The 21,265-nt window shown below is 42.0% G+C and overlaps 2 protein-coding genes across 2 annotated transcripts in view; one reads left to right on the top strand and one right to left on the bottom strand.

Moving 5' to 3' along the window:
* Nucleotides 1–4,206: 4,206 nt before the first annotated feature.
* LOC144465102 (uncharacterized) lies at nucleotides 4,207–6,229 on the bottom strand. The gene is made up of 4 exons (XM_078173237.1): nucleotides 6,174–6,229; nucleotides 5,769–5,938; nucleotides 4,495–4,815; nucleotides 4,207–4,366 (listed from the first exon to the last, which is right to left on the bottom strand). The coding sequence occupies exons 1-3, from the start codon at nucleotides 6,210–6,212 to the stop codon at nucleotides 4,677–4,679; spliced, it is 348 nt and encodes a 115-aa protein (XP_078029363.1). The 5' UTR covers nucleotides 6,213–6,229; the 3' UTR covers nucleotides 4,207–4,366; nucleotides 4,495–4,676.
* Nucleotides 6,230–7,613: 1,384 nt separating this feature from the next.
* The window catches only part of dnah9l (dynein, axonemal, heavy polypeptide 9 like), a 46,442-nt gene continuing 32,790 nt past the window's right edge, over nucleotides 7,614–21,265 (top strand). Inside the window, exons 1-27 of the mRNA XM_078173236.1 lie at nucleotides 7,614–7,686; nucleotides 8,182–8,393; nucleotides 8,484–8,717; nucleotides 9,005–9,172; nucleotides 9,718–9,834; nucleotides 10,136–10,273; nucleotides 10,533–10,657; nucleotides 11,733–11,928; nucleotides 12,739–12,843; nucleotides 13,500–13,691; nucleotides 14,095–14,295; nucleotides 14,404–14,739; nucleotides 14,860–14,937; nucleotides 15,020–15,075; nucleotides 15,240–15,360; nucleotides 15,495–15,664; nucleotides 15,769–15,991; nucleotides 16,077–16,193; nucleotides 16,412–16,498; nucleotides 16,632–16,790; nucleotides 17,030–17,113; nucleotides 17,874–18,032; nucleotides 18,309–18,431; nucleotides 18,726–18,848; nucleotides 20,170–20,394; nucleotides 20,475–20,693; nucleotides 20,955–21,122. Of these exons, the coding sequence (XP_078029362.1) occupies nucleotides 7,614–7,686; nucleotides 8,182–8,393; nucleotides 8,484–8,717; nucleotides 9,005–9,172; nucleotides 9,718–9,834; nucleotides 10,136–10,273; nucleotides 10,533–10,657; nucleotides 11,733–11,928; nucleotides 12,739–12,843; nucleotides 13,500–13,691; nucleotides 14,095–14,295; nucleotides 14,404–14,739; nucleotides 14,860–14,937; nucleotides 15,020–15,075; nucleotides 15,240–15,360; nucleotides 15,495–15,664; nucleotides 15,769–15,991; nucleotides 16,077–16,193; nucleotides 16,412–16,498; nucleotides 16,632–16,790; nucleotides 17,030–17,113; nucleotides 17,874–18,032; nucleotides 18,309–18,431; nucleotides 18,726–18,848; nucleotides 20,170–20,394; nucleotides 20,475–20,693; nucleotides 20,955–21,122 (4,209 nt within the window). The remainder of the gene's footprint in view (nucleotides 7,687–8,181; nucleotides 8,394–8,483; nucleotides 8,718–9,004; nucleotides 9,173–9,717; nucleotides 9,835–10,135; nucleotides 10,274–10,532; nucleotides 10,658–11,732; nucleotides 11,929–12,738; nucleotides 12,844–13,499; nucleotides 13,692–14,094; nucleotides 14,296–14,403; nucleotides 14,740–14,859; nucleotides 14,938–15,019; nucleotides 15,076–15,239; nucleotides 15,361–15,494; nucleotides 15,665–15,768; nucleotides 15,992–16,076; nucleotides 16,194–16,411; nucleotides 16,499–16,631; nucleotides 16,791–17,029; nucleotides 17,114–17,873; nucleotides 18,033–18,308; nucleotides 18,432–18,725; nucleotides 18,849–20,169; nucleotides 20,395–20,474; nucleotides 20,694–20,954; nucleotides 21,123–21,265) is intronic.

Below are 21,265 nucleotides of genomic sequence, written 5' to 3'. Positions count from 1 at the left end.
AGAGCTTGCTGGTGGCCTTTTTCTCCCAACTACAAAGAGACTGCCTGCCCCTGGTGGCTCATCCGAATTGTCCCCATCTCTTGACTTATTTCTGGTTGAAGAAAAACACCACTAACATGGAAACAGAGAACAAAATGGATAGACAGGAGAGGGGGCAAATTTGAAGTGGGTCAGATTAGAGTGATGAGAGGGAGGAGAGGGAAGTTGCACAGTGGAGTGGGGGTGAAGAGACAGAGAGAGGAATAGTAACAGAGCAAGAAACTGAGAGGGATTAAAGGTCCCGTGTGTAGGATTTAAAGGAATATATTGGCAGAAATGTAACACAATAAAAATGTTTTCTCTAGTGTATAATCACCTGCCAATAAAAATAATATTTTCTTTACCTTAGAATAAGCCATTTCTTTCCACACAAAGAGCAGGTCATCATCTCTCTACAGTAGCTCAGACCCGACAAACCAAACACTGACTCTAAAAGGGCTATTCGCATTCGCGTCGGCCACCATAGTTAGCAGCCCCTCTGCAACAAGAATATCAGAAAAACACTGACTTATTTCAACATGAAACTGCTGTGTTCGGTGTTTTTACCACTTAATCACCTGGTCCATTTGTTTTAGAGAGGCAAATAATTCCGCTCCCGGTAAAAACCTCCTGAGCAATGAACACTGAAGGAAATCTAAGCTGCAAAAGTTTCAGCCAGTTCCAATCTGCAATCATCACCACTAGATACTACTATCTCCTTAAATTTTAGACACTGTTCCTTTAAGCAAAGTCACCTTGACAAGAGGGGTCACATTTCATCCAAACAATCTCTCTGTAAGCTGCCTGAGGTGTCAACTAGCTGCTTACATTTTCTCAGTTACTCCCCACAATAAAATAGCAAACTGCAAAATTGTAAAATACATTAGCATCAGATAAAATGCGCATTGTAATGGGGTTTGCTTGCTCTAACCAACTCCACGGATCTCAGCCAATAGCACTTTTGTTTGTGTGTGTGTGTGTGTGTGTGTGTGTGTGTGTGTGTGTGTGTGTACGTGTGTCCAAAAGAGCTGGCAGCCATGCAGAGGTATGAGACAGATGTGTGTGTCGGTCATTACTGTAATCGCTCCATTTAGTTCATCTACCCTGGGAGGGACGGCTGGTCAGCACCATCTGGACACACGCGCACACAAGCACATACATGGCAACCTCCAGCAATGGTAGGGTTTCATGGGTAGTCAGCCAGCAACAGGAGGCAAGCTTTGAAATGATCATTACATGTCTGTCTGTGTGTGTGTGTGTGTGTGTGTCTGTCTGTCTGTGGCAGCATGCATGCATTTGCCATCTTTGTCACTGTCTCAATTTTTTCTCCTTTCCTGGTGACATTTTTCTCTCTGCTTTTCTCTTCTTGCTTTTCCCCCCTTGTCTCTATCCTCCTTTTTCATCCATTTCTCTGCCTCCCTTGAGTCCAGCTGCTTCAGTAATACATGAATCTGTCGTGTTCCCCGGAGACTACAAGGCAAAATGAAAAAGGCCGTGGTGAGTAGTACCAAAGCGCAGACTTGTTCGAGACTCCCTGTGCTGGAGGAGACGACGGTCGCCGTGGTGCATGTGTGTGAGTGTGTAGGTGCAGCTGTAAGATAGAGACCTTGAGCTCATCTACATGTAATTTCCTCCCCTGACTGAGAACAGGGAAAGGGTGATGAGGAAAGGAGCAGAGGAGCTGTTGAGGGGGAGAGACGGAGAGCGAGCCAGGCTGAAGCTCCGGACTCAAGAGCGGCAGCCTGATCGTCAAGCAACATGTAGTCATGGCAACGGCAAATGGAGGGAGCGAAGAGGAGAGATGGAGGAACAAGAGGAGGGAAAAAGAAATGAGGGAGACGCTTCAGGTTAGAACTACACTACTGAGAGATTAAACAGGAGTTTAGCTGGTGCTTTGCTATGCTACATTGGAGCAGAATATTACATCCACTTACAGGTGATATTTCAGTTACAGTCAAGAGCTGGGAGTTTAAATATCGCCTGAGGATACATTTTTTCCATTTGCCCTCTTACTCCTCCTGTTTACATTACTCAGCAATGACTCTGCTCACAACTACTCTTGAATATTTATCACCAATAGCTGGCCAAGTGCATATCTCTATTCTGCTGTTGCTCCTCTGCTCCTTCATCACTCTATTCTCCGTCTCATTTGTATTCTGTAAGCTTGCAGCCCCTCCTCATTCTCCAACCCAGTGTATACCCTCTCTTTTTTTCCCCTTTTGTCTCTCCATTGGCTCCCTCTCCTGCTCCTCTTGTCCCCCCATTGTCCTAAGATCTCCTTTTCTGGCCTCCATCCTTCCATCCCTACAGAGCAGAGCTGACATTGGGCATGAGGTCAGAGAGATGGGCAGTCATGCTCCTGCTGTCAGCAGGCTCAAATGGGCTTAGATACAGTGTATGTGTGGAGACACCCAAGGGACACCCTCGCTAGCCTTAGGCTCTGGACAGGCATGCACACACAAGCCCCACACATTCAATCACACACATCTGTGGGCATGTAATAGTAGAAACACATACATGCATTAATACCATATAAAAACTGCAACCTGACATACCATGTAGAGGACATTCATTCATGCTGCATGACACACACACAAAGTGAAGTGTGTACAGAGCATACACACATGCATTCATTTATGCAAACAGAGTGAGGCATGGAATTACAGATTTCAGAAAGGACAAATTCCCTTGGAGGACTGCCATGGATTACTGGCTGGTATGGCCAGTGTTGTGAACAATGGAAATATTCACTGCTGATGAATGTTGAACACTTATGTTAAGAATAAAGACATGAACCTCCAAAGGTCATATACATCCATTAAGCACATATGTGTCTCGTGAGTTGAAAAATGGCTTCCATGAATTTTATCTAATGTTTAAAGCAGACATTAAAGCCAAAGGGGGGTGATTACAGAAAATGAAGTGGCTGTATGAACAAGGAAATCTTGTATAATCTAACGGCGAATAGTTAAACTGCATTTAGACACCATGTAGAAGGAATACATGAGATATGGACATTTAACAGCTGTTATATCATTAGGTTTTGACAAGCTTTCCATTCTGGGGATGCTTTTACCATCCTTTTGTAGGCATTGCATAACCGTAGATATGGATCAAACATATGACCATGAGGGTAGCGATACACTCAAATGTCAGACATCCCAGAAAAGCTCTGCCTTCTACATTCAGCTCATTTTAAATTGGGATGTGATTACATCCTTGTATTAAGGTTAAACTCAGAAAGTGAGGGATCTTTGAAAGGGTAATCATTGCTGTGGTATTTTAAGTAACACAGTTAGAGAAATGTCCCATTTTTCCATGTTTTTATATAAATGGCATAATATGTGTAATAGGATGTCATGGCTAGGGTCACTTTGGATTACAGCTGAAAAATGCAGTCAGAAACACTGTACCACACTGCCCCCGAGTGGTGATGATACAAACTGCATTGTAAGGAGAAACGGGAGTAGGGACACAGTGAACCTTTTCTACCATGTTTTGGATGATTTTGACAAGGATTTTTTTTTTCTCTCTTTTCAGTAGAAGTCGGCACATGTTCTTTCACATGTTGAAATAAAAAAAACTCAAACACTGCATACATTCACACATAAATAGAAAAACACACAAGTAGTAATTTCACAAATTGTAGTATTACCATTTGTTAGAACTTAGAGGGTGTCTGCAGGTACCAGACACTTAAATTCAATGTTTTTTAAGACCTTTTCAATTTACTTTTTACCCAATTTAAGACTGATTTTTCACTTAAGTATCACTGTAGGAATATGGTTATTAGAGTGAGTTAGGTTAATCTACATTTTGCCAACAGGTGAGAGCAAGTGTAAAGTAAAAAGACAGTATTAGGTTCAGTGATAAGTTTAATATTCTGTAAAATCAGAAATGTGGACTTTCGCACAGAAAAGCTTGACTCATTTTCACAAAAAGAAATTAAAAGATGGATAAATGGAATTAGATAGAATGCATGGCAATTAAGACCTCACAAATTCAAATTTAAAACTATTTAATGATTTTTAAAATTATAATTTAAAATTGAATTTAAGGCATTTTCAGACTTTTTAAGGACCTACAGACACCCTGATTTATACACTGCTATGTCACTGAAAGCTAAATTGCATAAATAGTGTCATATCATTACCTGTCCTGGAGGTGTCACTGTAGTCAGGTCTCCTCTGAAGGCTCAGGTTACAGGATAGAGTTGCAGGCCACACAGGCTACAAAAACAGCCTCCACCATGCAGGATAATGAAGCCAGCCCATACTGTGTTGTCACAGTGACAAGTTGACCTGTCCATCAAGGTGTGTATCACTTTTCCAGCTGATAGAGCTCAGAGCTAGAGAAGAGAGAGGAAACATGAAGTTAGGGCAGTAGAAAAGAGTGTATTATTGTTATGATTGGGGGAAGCATCCATTTCTGATCTTGACAAGAAGGATTGAGGTGAGTTTCTCACCCCTTACACACCAAATCAAGTACTGGTGGCCTTGGGCTTATTTCTTCTTCTCGCTAGCTGAGTCTCCATGGCTGAGGCCACAGGCACGAGCAGTAACAGCGGAGGTTTAGGCAGTGGAGGGGCTGGAGTGCGTGTCCCCCAGGAGCCCTCTCTCAAAGCTGGGGTGGTGTTGTCAGATGAGAGGGTGGACTTCCTACGGGAGCAGGCCTTCTGTGTGCTGCGAGTGAAGACGGATAAATGGAACCGCTTCATCGGAGCCGAGGAGAACCAGAAGATTATACTGGATTTCCTGGACCACATCTGGACCAACAGACTGCTGCTCTTCACTGGACCTGGAGGGACATTGCATGCAGGTGATGCCCAGGTAAGAAACACCCACGAGCCAAGTGTCAAGAAACACAGGCATAAACTCAGTTGGTAAAAAGTTCAGGCACCTGCTTTCATAACGTGTCATTTTCTTTTTCATCTCCCGATCTTGGCTAAAGTCAATTGTGTGTAGGCAAATTCAATTACCATTGTAGCCTTGAGTAAATATTTAATGGTGTAGCTCATCTATTGTTTTCTGTATGTATGTTAGAAATTCTGTACACTAACATCCCTGAGGTAAAGCTACTGTGTATACATAGAGTTGCTGATGATGAGGCACATTTCAATATCTGTTTGACGACAGCACAATTCATCAATAAAGACAGCAGGAAAAGCACTGGTCCTACTTGTAGTATGCCAAAGCACACAAAATAAAAAAACATACCCTGAGAATTTTTATATAAACACTACCATACACACTGAATTACATACTGAAAAGTGCATTTAGCTCTTAAACAAGACAATAAACTGACATACAAGTAATCTCCTGGACGTGACATCAACACACCATCTAACGTACACATTCTTTGAAATAAGTCACTACTTATTTCTAGTGCTTTCAATGCTGTTGAAAGCATTCCTACTGTTTTTGCATCTGTGAAGACGTCCCCACCATGGAAGACCAAGTTACTGTGTGTCCTAAAGAGGGGCGTAAAGAGAATCGCCCGCCAAGGATTCAGACACCAACTCCGGCTGGGGGAAGTGCCTGGATACCCCATGGAGCACCTACCTGTTGTCATCTCTGAGGTGGGATAGGGTGTGTGTGTGTGTGTGTGTGTGTCTGTGTGTGTGTGTCTGACTGTAAAGTGTCCAACACATCATACACGAATGAAGGTGTGTGAAGATGTGGGTTTTCCAACAGAGAATAATGCTGTCAGGACAAGAGAGGAAAAAATGCTTTTTGTATGTGTCCACTTACAGCTTGTGTGCACTGCATAGGTGCTGGTGTGTGTGCTCTCCAACGGACTGAACCATGAGGACTGGCCGCGGGTGGTGTCTGATGACATCCACAGGCACCTGGAGACGCTGAGGAGCAGGGTGGTGACTCTGAGAGGCCGCGCTGAGGGACGGACACTGCTGCCCCTGCCACTGTGTGTGGAGAGAGCACGGCCTCAGGACATTGTACTCAGGTCAGTGTGTGTGCGCGTGGCTAATAGCCTAGCTAGCTTAACTGCTTATTTCTGATGCTAGAGTAGAATATTCATTTTTTTCAAGGTGAGGAAACGTTACTATATCGCGAAGACTAAAAATGAAAGACCATATCCTCTTATTTTATTCCTAGTGAAAAAGTTTTGAATGTCAAAGACCATTTGACAACACTCACCGCTAAATTCTCCGTTGCTTTACTCGCGTCAACTCTCATGTCCAATAACAGCCGGAAGTGACATACTCCCTGCTTGTCTTGCGTGACACAGCAACAAAAAATATACAAAATATAAATAATAAATAAAAACAAAAATTAGCGTTTTGCCAAGTTTCACTGATGATTATTAAGTTAATTGTATTTTTATGATACTTTATAGGATTTTAAAAGTTGTATTATAAAAAAAAATAGCAAGAAATTTGTAAAAGAGCTAGCTACTTCCGGTTGCCATCTTTGTTTACTTTAACTAATTGACAGCATCACAACTTGCCCGTTTTATGAATTTATCTTGAAAGAATGAAAGAATGTAAGTCTTGAGGAACGATCTTGAAGAAAAAATACCTTCAAAACAGGAGTTAGTGTGGTCACTTGACCCGCAGAGTTTCAAGTAACATGGCTAAGTAGGTGCATTAGCAATAGCTCAGGTAATTGGGCCTACATCAGTGCAAAAGTCTCAACATAACTTTTATAAAAGTAATGTACCTTGTGGATAGGCACACACTTGGCTTTTGCCACTGGCTATTGCATAACATGGGCTAAGATGTAAAGTATGGTAGTATATGCTACGATTTTCAGATCATGATGGTTGTGATGCTAATATGAAAACAAGGCGTCTTATTTTAGTATTGGTTGTGTCAGACTAATTGAAAAAAGTTCACTGTGATCACACTTGCAGTGGAGTAATATTTTACTCCTATTTGTAGTTTGCCAACTTTACTTTCATCTTTCAAAGCCCATATTGCCATTTTTACCCTCTCTCTTTGTCTCCATCAGCCCCACTGGTTGGCCACTAGACCGTGGCTTGTTATACTCTATAGAAACTTTGATAGTTCAGTGGTCTGGACAGATATGGAACGTCCTGAAGAAAGACTCTGGCATGGTGCTGCTCCAGGGAGACCACCCAGGCCCCAATGTGGAGCTCCAGTTTTGGACCACTCAGAGGGAAAACCTGCTGGGCATCCAGTCACAAGTATGACACTGGCTCTGAGGAAGTTGGCAGGGGTGCAGTCAATTCAAAGTGTAAAGTGAAACTGCAGTTTTCAAAGTTTCAGTATTAGATGTGTGTTTAATCCATATAGACTGGATATGAGACTTCTGTTATTCCCAAAGATCAGATTTAGAGTCCACAGCTTGAAAGGCCCGAATTATTAAATGTCAACAGACCAGAAATGCATTGGCATGACATAATGTTCACTCCACTAATGACCTCAGAGATAAATATATAATTTAATTTATACCATTCAAGAATGTCAACAAAATTGATTAGAAACCTCGTAAAGGTAGAATTTATGACCTAGATGTTGTTTTGAATTGCAAGAGATTGTAAATGTGTACCTAAAGTGGCCAATGAGTGTCTGATTCCCTTGTTTTCAGATCCACAGCCCCAAAGTGGAGCACATCATGGAGATCCTGAGAAGAGTCAAGAGCAGTTACTACTCCTCCTTCAAGGACATCTGCCTCCAAGTCGATGAGGGTAGATTAGCATTGTAATTTATCAGTGCTAATGAATTGATTGATTCACTCATTCCTTCATCTAGTCTCTCACAGCCCAACCTCTCATTTAATTTTGCTTATTTAAAAAACTAATTAAAAAAACTAAGCAGTCATTGTCTTAATATGTACTGCTCTGATGACCACGAGTGTACACCTATTATCATCTCTTCCTTCTTCACACAACACACAAATAACTCCTGTTTTTTTTTTCCTATGGCACAAAGCACAAAAAATATTCCTATTGAGCCTGATTATTTCTTGTGCATTTCTTATGTGTACTTGGATGTAGCCTTGACTTGCCTTTTTAGTATATCGTCATTCTCATTTAGCAGTGGTGGGCAACCTGATAATCACTTTGTCACTAGAAAATTGTCTAAAAACTGGCATTCTAAGGACACAGCTGTATGATTTTAATTGTTAAATTAAACCCCTGCTGGAATCATGTTATCCATTATTCTGTATGTGATTATCATAGCGGTGCTGGAAGCAGAGGACATAGATCTGTATCTACGACCTGTGAGGAGACTGATCAGCAGCTTAGAAGAGAGGAGTTTCCCACAGGTAGATGCCCTGCTGCCTCCTCTTTTCCACACACTCTGTCTCATCTGGAGCCGTTCCAAATACTACTGCACTCCAAAACGAATGGTGGTCCTCCTGCAGGAGTTCTGCAACCTGATCATTGAAAAGGTACAGTGATGCGACTATGTATGTTTGAAAGAGAGGGAGACAGAGTATCTATCTATGATCTCCCTAATGTGATTGTGTGTCTGTATCCAGGCCTCTGCCTACCTCATCCCTGAAGAGCTGTTTAAGATGGAGCTCGAGGAGGGGGTGGAGAGAGTCCAGATAACCATCTCAGTTCTGCGCACCCTCAAGCAATTGTTTCACTCTCATCGCCAGCGGATCCCCAAGTACTACAGACACAGCCAGGATGTTAAGCTGTGGGACTTTCCGGCTTCGCTTGTGTTCCAGCGTTCAGACCGCATCATGGAGAGGCTGCTTATGATCGAGGTGCATGAGATGACAAGCATAGCTCCATTTTTGTTAGTTTATAGGAAGATTAGAAATGTGCTCATTTGGCGGTTATACTTAAAAGAAGATGCTAGATCAATTTGCCTAAAGAGGATATCATTCCCATTACATTTACATCAAGGGTACTGCTGAAAATTCATTTTTAATGTAGATCTCTGTGTTATTGTTGTGAATATTTAAACTGCTACTCCGGAAAAAGTGTTGATTATGATTACCTCCATCCCATCACCCTGACCAATCAGTGGCTTTTCTCCTCTCATCTGTAGGAACTTTTTGCAACAGCGTTGGACTTTCTGAAACTGGAGAAGGTTGAACTGGGTGGATCCAGAGGGAAAGTCCTCAGTGAGATGGTCTTCGGCATGAGCGAGGAGTTTCACGACCGCTGGCGGGCCCTCAGAGAGAGCAAATATGACCCCCTGGACTATACTAACAACGTGAGACCTGGTGTGATTGTTTGTTACAGTCGTCTTTGATATCACACTGCTGTGTAATTAATCAGCTCCAACGGGCTGTGATTCACAGCAGTTTATAAATGACATTGACAGGCACAGCCAAATAATAAAAAATAACAATTAGATGTTATTTTTCTGCCCAGCGGTACAGTAATTGAAAAGTAGCAAAGCAAAGTAGTTGCTAAGCAACACGCAAGAATCAGTAACAGCAGCCATTATTAGTCAGTGCATCAAATTTTATTTAATTTACTAAATATTTTACAGCTATTTTACAACAGCTTCCAGTGTGACTCAGCCAATTAAAACTGGAACTGAATCATAAATTGATCTGTGTTATAATATTTTTTCACCAGTGTTTGTTATTCCAGCCAATACTGATGAACTCAGCTGAGGAGAACTTGAAGTGCTGCACTGAAAATGTAGTGGAATAAAACATGCCTAATAATATAAGTGGACTCAGAGCTTTCTAATCAGGAAAGGGATTGAAAGTGTCCATCATTTTCTGTCTAATGCCATCTTGTTTGCAGGACTTTGTGCTTCACTACAGGCGTTTTATGGAGCAGAACAGAGACTTTGACCAGAGGCTGGGAACTGTCCTCAATCTGGCCTTCCAGCACTCCAAAAACTTAAAGTCTACTTTTAAGGTATGGCTGTTATCTTGACCATTTAAAGAATCTCATTACTGTATTCGGGGACAAGGTGTTGCACTTTGTTAGTATCTGTGTAAAAAGAGCAAGTGGAGAATGTTTAACATGTTATAATGATATTTATCTTAGTATAGTAAACAGTATATGTCATTGTTGAGAATTTCAACCTGTTGGTGGCTTCAATTAAAAGCCAGGAAATCTCCAAAGTGAATTAGGAATGTATTTTTTGACATCATACTACATCAATGCCTAAAATGTGCTCTGCCCTGAAACTGTGTTGTCTTTATGTCCCCTGTAGTTGTTGAAGATTTTCAGCACTCTGCTTGAGAGACCCAGGATCCACCAGTTGTTCTCGCCTAACTACAACGTGCTGTTGGACATGTTCAACCAGGAAGTAGACCACTGTCAGTTTACACTTGATCAGCACAGAGATGGGGTAAGAGAGGTTGAGCAGAAATAAATATTCTTAATGGCTGCTGAAAATTGACATACTTACTTTAGAATATTCAAACGTACAGCCAGAGTTACCACGCTAAATTATGCCATAAAGATGTTTCAGTTTAATCTGACACATACGGTATTGTAATTTACAAATGTAGCTTAACATGTGCTAGAGCATCTTTGGGAAAGTATTAACTCAAAGTAATGAATATGACTCAGCCATCAGCCAATTGAATTCAGCCTTTGTGTTTCAGCTGCGGCCAGGCTCTACTGTCCTGGGGAAGAATATGCCATCAGTGGCCGGCAACCTCAAATGGTCTCAGGAGCTTCGGAATCGTATTCTCGCCAACAGGAGTAACCTCTGCCAGCTGGCCCATATGTACGGACCTACTTATCACATGCAGATACAACTGTTATCCAGCAGATATTTGGCTGAGTTTACTGTGATATGCTCTGATAGAAGGACAATTAAGACTGCTCAAGATAGCAGCAGAACCAGAGATATATACTGTGCCTCAATTTGAATACTTATGTTAGTCCACTTCCATGTAGTACACTATATGTACTTACTGAAGTAGTGTGTTAATTTTCTACAGTGATGTGTTGTCTCAAATCAAATAAGGCAGTTGTGCATTTACTGGAAATGATGATCACAATCTTCTCCTTCTTTTAATTGGCAAATTGCAACAAAGCATTACCACCAACATTTGACTGTGATTGTCACCCACGAAAATATCTGCAGGCTTGTTTGCTTGTTCACTCGAGCAACCACAGCCACTTCCACAGCTGCTGCCAATTTCAGTTTGGTGGTACCTCCCCCTCAACTTTTTGATCGTTATGAGTGCATCATCCAGATACTTAAAGCACCCTGCATTTTGCCATACTTGTCAGTGTGAACACACTCATGCATTCAAAATAGTGAGTGTAACTACGGAAGAATGGGAGCTGAGACACTGCAAGTCTTTCCCTGCATTCTTCTTCCTGATCAACACCTGGTGTCTGCCTTGCCCACAATGCAACACGACCGCCAACAGTTCAGGTGGAGATTTTGGTGTTTTTGCTAGTAACACCTAAAGTAGCCTCAAGCCCCCAGCCTCAAGCAGAGATGAGGAGCGAGCTAGAGATGTCTGGTTAACTCACTTCTTTTTGACTCCACACCTCCAGATTTGTTTTTCCATTTTCAAACTTATAGTCTTCAGCACGAACTGACACTGACTCAAGTGACATCATTTGAGGCAATATATGAGGTGTCACACAGCTACCTCTAGAGCCACAAAAGCCTGTTTTCACACATGCAGCTATAGTCCCGAAGACCCTTAAACACACTTTTACATGAGTTGGAAATGCTGTACATCTGATTTTGGAATGAAACTCTACCATAAACTCTGCAAGATACAGATGACATTTGTTTTACCCCTTGATTTTTCTTTGACTTTTCCCTCCCTCCCTTCCAGGCCTCTGGGGTGTGCTGAAGCAGACGATGTCCTCGCAAAGTGCGAGCGTGTCCTGGAGGTTCTGGACCAGCATGATGAGGAGCTGTTCTCAGAGTGGACTGAGGGCCTGGAGGAAATCTGTCAAACCCACCTGAAGGAACCACTGCTCATGCTGGACACTGACACGGGCCTGTTCCAGGTCAACTTCAGTCCTGCAGTAAGCACAATGAAGAAGCTATTACCAAGAGACATATTAAACAAACTAAGTTCAATTAAATATTTTGAATAATCTAACTGTGTTCAGTGTACAGGGTTTTATCTGGGATGGAACTGATGCAAAAGCAGTTGTAGCTGCTAACACATAATATGGATGTTACATAGTAAACTATAGTGGAATATTTCGGATAGACATTTGACTATACACAATTGAGCATGTTAAGGTTGTGTTTACACCACAAATGAGAGTTTAAATCATTTAAATATATGCAGTAAACATAATCTGGCCACTACAATTTGCTATTGATTTAGCTCGTACTAAATTCACAACACATACATTTTCATTTCTCAGCATCGAGTAGCTGGTGTGTCCCAAATAACCAGAAGTAGCAACAGTGTTTTGTTTACAATGAACAGAGGAACTGTTTTGCATTAGCAGCAATAACCACAGTGTGTGTGACCAGATAAAGAAAATCCCAAAATGCAGTCAGCATCAAATCAAAGAAACAAGATGAAGTGAAAAGTGCAGCAGCAATGAATATGTATAACCAGCAACAACAAAAACAGGCACTTTAATCCAGGGATAAACAACTTATCTGATGCACATTTCTTCTAATGTACTGTGTATGTGTGTGTGTACTTTGTTCCAATGTTAATGAGATCTACACTTTAGGATGCTGATCCTATCTGTTCAGATTTTCGCTGTCACGGTAAAAGGAAACAAAACAATGAACGAAAACTTTCGATTCATCAGACTGTTTGCATTTACATTTAAATTTCTTCCCCTCTCTCTCTCTGTCGCTGTCCTCAGTTGACATCAGTGCTAAGGGAGGTGAAGTATCTGGGCATGCTGAAGAACCAAAACATTCCGAAAGCAGCTCTCCATCTCTACTCCAAACGAGAGACACTCTACATGGTGCGTGACTAAGCCTCTGGAGTTGCATTGGATTTAGTGTCAGGCAACTTATTTGTGAGCTATGTGGCTGTAAATGTTTTTTTGACCTGTGAAATATGTTGAAAATGATCAGAGTTTAAGTGTTAACCATAGACTGTATAAATTTAATGGACACAGACATCGTGACAGTTTAATCTGACACATGCGGTATGAGTTTGGGACATGTATGACTGCAGCCACATTCTGTTTGAAGCCTACCACTACCACCCTACAAACTGCGACCACCAGCAGTTGCCCTTACCTTTACCCCAACCTTAACCGCCTCACTTTTAACATAGCTAAATGCTAAGTCAGCATTTTCTTCAGGGTTTCATCTTGCAGAGTCATGTAGCTGGTGGACAGCTATACCTGCTTGAAGAGTTTGGCATTTTGGCTGTCACCATCTCAGATTTTTGGAGCCAGAAGTGACCCAAGGTGACTGTATTTGGACGAGAGGGTGGATCGGACTTTAATCAGCTATAGGCACCAAAACTGTTTTTTGTACCAGGCTGTAAACATGTTTATTTTTCCTGTTAAGTTTGGCATTTGGAGGAGCTGCAGTTTTTGGCATTTCCACGTTCCAATTTTTCAGCTGCAAAGGTTGCCGCTTTGTGCTAACGTCTTATTGTATTTTGCAGTACACACAGACACTGACTTTGGTGACCCAATGGTACAACCAGCTCCACAGTACCATCCTGGCTGTCGAGCTGGGATTGGTGAAAAATGAGATGGATGGGACGAGACGACAGCTGGATCCGGCCCTACGGGAGCTGACCTGGGCTCAGGACGACCTATGGGACTACATCCAGAGCACACGAGACCTGGTCAAGGTACAGAACAGTTCTTGTGTATCTTTTGACTCCTCTGTCAACAAACAACAGGTGCACGTTATAATGCTGGTGGGTGAATTTTTCGGGTGCACATGCTGTGAAACTATTTTGCAGCATATTCAGTCTGCTCTGCTATAAAGAAACAAAACTGTATCAGCTGCAGTTTGTGCCGAAATATAAAAAGTTGTGGCTTATTTTAGAGTTTGCTGAATACCAGTATCAAAAGCTACTGTGAAACTTTTGCCTGCCAATACAGCATGAATCCTGGCATCCTTGTTATGTAGTCCAAGCCAGCTTTCCTCAATTACAACGAGCATTCCTAAAACAAAAAGCAACATGCAGCTGTCAACCAAAGAGAATATAATTACTGGTTGTAACTGTGTCTCTCTTTTGCTGTCGCCAGAGCATTTCTAGCCGTGTCCAAAAGAGTAAAGCTAATGTTGAGGCCATCCAGGCCCTTATGGGGAAATTTAGCCATCGTGCCTTCATCACCAGAAAGAGCCGTGGTTCTACGCTCCTCATCTTCTCTGACATTGATGAGAGTGTTTACAAACAGCACACTCTCATCACCAGTACAGGGGAGGAAATACACAAACTGCTGCAGGTATATTCTTATCTTAATCTTGGTGCATCTCTCTCTCTCATATTCATATCTATAATTATCATATATATGTTTTTGCCTCTAACACATCACTCTTCCACTGTGCACCAGGAGAACCAGTCTCTGCTCGGTGTTACAGACCTGGACAGCAGCGAGTGGCAGGCCTACACAGACTATGTGGACCGCATGATCCTGACAGGCTTCTCCAGTGCAGTACGCTGCTCCCTACAGTACTTCATGGACAACACCGATGCCGCCCAGCGCATAACACCACTGTTTGAGGTCCAGCTGGTGCTCAATAGCAATGAGATGACGTTTGACCCCTCGCTGGATTTTACTAACAGCGGTAACTTCTATGATATTGTGGATAAGATGGTGGCCAACATCACCAACATGGCGTCCTTCATTCCCAGAGTGGCAAAGCATAAACAGCTCGAGGACTATCAGGTGCTGTGCAGATTAGACTAAAGGTTTATACACACTGTGCAAACATACTGCACACCTGTACAGAAATATATCCGTATGCACACTCACCCTTGTCACATGCATGTCTTCTTCTTCCTGTAGGACGACATAAATCAAATGGGGGATTTGTCAGAGATGTGCCATGTCATCCGCTCACGGGCACGTGCAGCCATTGCTAAGGTAAATGTTTGTTTTCTTGCCACATGTAAAAGCTTATTTATGATGATTGCAGGGTCACAGTAAAGATTGTGTTGATTTTCAGGCCAGAGAATATCAGGGATCATTTGCAAGCTATCGCTACCTCTGGACAGATGACAGGTCAGAAGCGTATGGCTTTCTGTCATTTTTTTTTGCTTAATCCAGTGTCTTTATTACTGAATCACGCAAATGCAGATTATTGTACATAATTTCCTTCTTGTCACTTGAAAAATTATAGATTTTCTTAAAAGGGAGATTTGCCTTTTTTCCCTCAACTTTCCCAGGTCTGAATTTATGAGGCAGTTCCTGCTTTACGGCCATGTGTTGAGTACAGAGGAAGCTGAGCTGTATGCAGACTACGAGCTGAAAAAGAACCCACCCACCCTGGACAACTTCAAAGAACAGGTGTGCTTCATGTTTGTGGTTTAGAAAACCTTTAACCTAAATTGACTTCATGGAGCTGATCAGTGCAACCATAGTATCTGGTATTTTCCTCTTCGATAGATGTCTTTGAGTCACTGTATCATTCTTCATTCCAGATCAACCTGTTTGAGTCTCTTTATGTACGAGTGAGCAAGCTGGAGGACAGGAGGGTGTTTTGTGGCTGGCTACAGCTCGACATCAGACCCTTCAAGCACACACTGATGAATGTCATCAAGAGGTGGAGCTGGATGTTCAAGGAGCACCTGCTCAACCACGTGAACCAGAGGTTAGACACACATGCACAAGCACAGACACACTCATATGTTGAAAACTCCTATGCACTCTCCACTCTGAACCGTTACACCGTCCTCCTTCCTCTCTACCCCGCAGCGTGAGGGAATTATCCTCTTTTGTCCAGGACACAGCCCGTGGCCTTTCTAACAAGGTGTCAGATGGCGACTATGCAGGCCTTGTGGACATCATGGGACACCTCATGGCCATACGAGACAGGCAGATCAGCAATGAACAACACTTCAAGCCTCTCAAGTCCACTGCTGAGCTCCTGAAGACCTATGGACAGCAGCTGCCAGAAAGCGTCTACACACAGCTAGAAGTGTGTGCCACTGCACAAATACACACATTTCCATGAGTGGATGTTTATCACATTACATTCTTTACTTTATCAACCCGAAACACAGGAGCTGCCGGAGAAGTGGAAGAGTCTGAGGAAAATTGCATTCACAGTTAAACATGAAGTGGCACCGCTGCAATCAAATGAGGTTTCTGTTATACGCAGGAAGTGTGTCCGGTTTGAGGTGAGGCTGTGTGTGTGCGGGGTAGGATGTCAGTGTGGCAACCCCTTACAAAGAGCTCAATATCTGACATATAAACCTTCTCACTTTTCTTTCCTGCATTATGTATGACTGACACCACAACCCCAGGAGTGCACAGTGATAGACAGAGAGATGGAGACAGATATGCAAAGGAACTGCAGCTCCACAGAATTCTGATTTGCCGTTTTTTCAAATTTCAGGTCAAACAGCATGAGTTCAGAGAACAGTTTCGCACTGAAACAATCTTTAAGATCATTGTGGAGGAGCCATATAAACTAATTGATAAGGTGAGCACTGGGACATGCTTTACTGCCTATTCAACAAGAGAAGTTTTCTAGTTTCTTGCAGTGTGTAATTAAATGGAATTTAACAAACCATACAATTTTAAGCCACAGCATATCAGAATGTGTCTGTCCCCAGTCTAATCGAGGAGTCGCAGTGATGGAGGCAGAAATGAAGAAGCTGCAGGACACGGCTGATCTGTTTGAAGTCAGTTTCCCAGACTACAAGCAACTGCGCCAGTGTCGCTCTGACATCATACTGGTCAAAGCCGTCTGGGACATGGTCATCTTTGTGAAGGTAAATCAACACAACACAGATAGGTTGGCATTTTGATTTCTTTGCTGGTTTTGAGCTCTATAGATAAACCTTTAAAACACAGCCTGCATAGTACAGCTCAGCTTTTCACTTCAAGCTTCCACATTATGCGTATGAATTTCATACTATATCTATAGAGGACTTTTAAGACTACAGGGGTGAATAGATTTTCCTCATTAGAGAATCACAGATTAATGTTTCCTCTCTCCTCTCTGCGCCAGACCAGCATAGAAGACTGGACCAAGACTCCATGGAAAGAGATCAATGTTGAGCAGATGGACATGGAGCTCAGACGATTCGCCAAAGTATGAACAGCTTCCATGGACAAATATTAAAGGGGATCTATTCTACTTTTTCTTATTTTCTGTCATATATATAATGTTACAATGTCGGATGTTCATATTAAATGTGACTAGAGTTTCAAGTAGTGAGGTAAACGTATGTAAAAGTAATCCCTGTGAGCAAAAATCTCAGGTTCAAGACCCTTCTGAATTCTCATGACAGATTTCTTTACATGGTCATCTGCTCCAGGCATACTACTGCAAGTGTTTACGTAGCCTACACTGCTACATGTAGCTACATGCTAACATAATCTTGGTTGCTGATTTCTCCTTGATTTTGGATCATATTCCCACTTGGACATGTCCAATTGTGAAGATTGTGGTTAGCAAGCTTTATTGTTGATTTTTTTACGGTAGAAAGTGACGCTATACTCTCTAACAATCATTCCCTAGTTGCACTGATGGTTCAGAGACACTGAAGGGGCAGATGCATAAGACATGGAAACGCTGACCAATCAGATTTTGAGAGGGTGGGTTTAAAGAGACAGGCGCGAAAATGTGTTTCAGTCAGAGCATGAATACAGGTGTTTCAGCACAGATAGTATGAGAGAAATAAAGTGTTTCTTGAGCATTAAAGCATGTTAACATGTTTTAGGAGAAACCCAAAATACAAATATGAACCCTAAAGAATAGATCCCTTTTAAAATCTTTCATTTTTTGCTTGGGTTGAAAAAAATATCTAATTTCTCTTGTAATTTTTGACCATCACTGCTGCATGTTAAAGGAGATGAAGATGCTGGATAAGGAGGTGCGGGTGTGGGACGTCTACATGGGTCTGGAGTCGACTGTGAAGAACCTGTTGACCTCTCTGAGAGCCGTCAACGAGCTGCAAAACTCAGCTGTCAGAGAAAGACACTGGCAGCAGCTCATGAACACCACCGGGGTACGAGACTGTCTCAGCTGCTGCTTCACTGTGTTTCATACCATCTGATTCAATAATATTTCATCAATGATCATGTTCTGCACTGTATATGATCCTGCTCCCTCTGCTGGGTTGAGTTCTGTTTTTAATCTAATCTTCACAAACTCTGCCTTCATTCAGCTATCTTGCCAACACATGTCCAGGCCTGTAATGACCAGCGCAGTTCAGTGAACCCAATTATCCCGAAGTGAAATCTGATCACACTCATGGTTGCTGTGTGTTCCTCTTGGTCCTCAGGTCAGGTTTGTGATGGGGGAAGGCACCACCCTGGGAGACCTTTTGGAATTACAGCTTCACCGTGTGGAGGATGAGGTCAAAAACATAGTGGACAAGGCTGTGAAAGAAATGGCTATTGAAAAAGTAAGTGTCCTCGAGACCAACCAGTTATAGAATATTGTCCTGTATATCAATGCTGTGGTTATAAGACAGCGCTTTTTTGAGTCTGTTACGATACCTGCATGTAGTATAATAATCATGTAGTAGCAGACTCAATGGACAGGAAAGACAAACTCACAGATCATTATGCAGAAATAAGATGCTTATTAACACCCTTACCAGTTTTATTTTCATCCTACTGCACAATTTGTACATTATTCCCTGTCTTCAAATGGCAGATGTCACACTTTGTAAAGAACATTTCCTACATCTACCTAGGTTTTGGCAGAGATAACCCAGACATGGAGTGTAATGTCATTGTCATATGAGACTCACACCAGCACAGGAACCCCTCTGCTCAAAGCTGATGAGAATCTGATAGAAACTCTGGAGGACAACCAGGTGAGCATGATAACTGTGCTGATTCTCTGTAGCATGTGATAACCAGTTTATTTCAGTAATTTGATGCTGTTTAATGCTGAACCCTATTTGGTGTAGGACATCAGGCTCAGGATTAATACTTTAGCTAATAGTGTTGCTTTATGCTTCTCTATCTGTGTTCCCATGGATGTATTATTATGCACATTTTGAAGTATGGCATTGGAAAAGCTGTATAGAAGCAGCAATGGTCAATAAGCTGCCTCGAGTGCGCAAAGAAGTTTCAATGCTCGCTTGAGGTCTTTTTTGCCTTTGTCAAAAAAAGACTTTATGTGATACATGGGATATGTGGAAAGGGTTTTGCTGAATAAGTTCTGATGTAGCAATGGGGCTAGGCAATATATCAATATTATATCAATATTAAATTGATATCGAGCTATGAGACTATATATCTTCTTAGATTTTGGCTATGTTAATATCATACCTGATTTCTCTTCTTGGTTTGAAAAGCTTAATTTCAGTTAAGTGACATAATTTTCTGAACTTACCAGACTGTTCTAGCTGTTGTGTTATTTCATTTAGAACTAAGTCAATGTATCCACATTAGTGATGATTATTTATCAGTAATCATCATTGTGTAAATAATTTGTGAAAGCACCAAGAGTCAACCCTACAATATTGTTCCAGTATTGATACTGAGGTATTTGGTAAAATATATTGTGATATTTTCTCCATATCACCCAGCCCTGTGTGGCAAATATTTAACTCACATGACTGATCAGCTGTTTCTGCTGTCAGTGCCTCCCTTTGCGTTAGATTCATGTCTTTAATTTGTCTTTGTCAGTAGACAGCATGAAATATGGCCAGTAAGAGCTGACATGAAAGAACTAAAGTTAAAGTTAAAGCTTGCCCAAAGAAACAAATTCCTGATGACCTCTCTGTTTTTCTGTCGTAGATGGGTTCGATGGCCAGTGTGACTTGTTTTGTTTCCGGTTCACAACCTCGACTTCTTGTACTTTGTTCACTGGCTGATTACAGCCATGCGTAAAGCTTACAGTAGCCTATGCCACCATCCTCTGAAGAAACTACCCTTTGCATAGCCTAGTTTATTCATTCCAAACCATTTGATGGAAATCCGCCCAATTTGTATTTCTTTTGTGCGGCATTTCAGAAATTTGCTTAAAATTCTCTTGACGGTTGAACGGAAACATGACTTGACTACCTGTGTAGGGCTTTCTGTCTGACTCCCCAATAACATGGTCATTGATAGCGTTATCAAAAAATAAATTAAAGTTATGACTCTTACAGATCACCAGGTAAAGCTCCTCCTGTCAATTCTATTCAGGTGCAGCTGCAGAACATCCTGATGAGCAAGTACGTAGAGTATTTCCAGGCAGAGGTGAGTGGATGGCAGAGGAAGCTGATGGTGGCCGACCTGGTCATCTCCTCCTGGATGTCTGTCCAGAGGACCTGGGCCCACCTCAACAGCATCTTCACCAACAGCCACGACATCCGCTGCCAGCTGGCCAATGATGCCGAGCGTTTTCAGGGAATCCACGCTGACTTCCAGGTAACACGCAATACATGAGAGCACTAGCCCACATGCATCCATCTCACCCTTTTACTGATTTTACTCCCTCTGTCACCCAGAGCTTGATGACTGAGGTGGTGCAGAACAGTAACGTGGTGGAGGTGACCAACAAGATTGGCTTCCTGGAGAACCTGGAGACCTTGCAGCAGAGGCTGTCTGTGTGTGAGAAGGCCCTGGCCGAGTACCTGGAGACCAAGAGACTCACATTCCCCAGATTTTACTTTGTGTCTGCCTCAGACCTGCTGGAGATTGTCTCCAAGGGAACACAGCCCAAACAGGTGACAGATTACAATTTGATTATTTTTTCCAGGAGAGAACATACAGAGAGATAGTCAGCACATTGTAGTTATCAGTTCAATATGTTCCTCACGCCGTGTCTTAGTGTTGTGGAGCAGAGAATGTTTATAAAAGATAAGAATGAAAGACAATTTTCTTTTTTCTTTTTCTTAAATTCCAGTCAAGAGATTACGGTCTGTAAACAACATAACCTTTAAAACAGAACTGGAACTAATAGTCCATCTGTGTGTGTTTATTTCCAGGTGACCAGACACATGCTGAAGCTGTTTGACAACATTGCAGATCTTCACTTCAAGGACTCAGACGGAGGTGGAGGAGGAGAGGAGGATGGGGAGGCAGTTGCTATAGGGATGTACAGCCGAGAGGGCGAATATGTTCCATTCTCTGAGCCATGTGTCTGTATAGGACAGGTAATGACAAACAAAATCTGATTCATATGTGTGCAAATACAAGTAAGGTTACACTCAGTTACTGTTGTATTCATTAATCACATTATGAATAACTTTGTCTATGTCTTGATAATTGTATGCACCTTATGTTTATAATTGTATGT

This window comes from Epinephelus lanceolatus, chromosome 12, assembly GCF_041903045.1.
Source record: "Epinephelus lanceolatus isolate andai-2023 chromosome 12, ASM4190304v1, whole genome shotgun sequence".
NCBI lineage: Eukaryota > Metazoa > Chordata > Actinopteri > Perciformes > Serranidae > Epinephelus > Epinephelus lanceolatus.
Note: the sequence above shows the minus strand (reverse complement) of the source record. Positions and strands in the feature narration are given on the sequence as shown.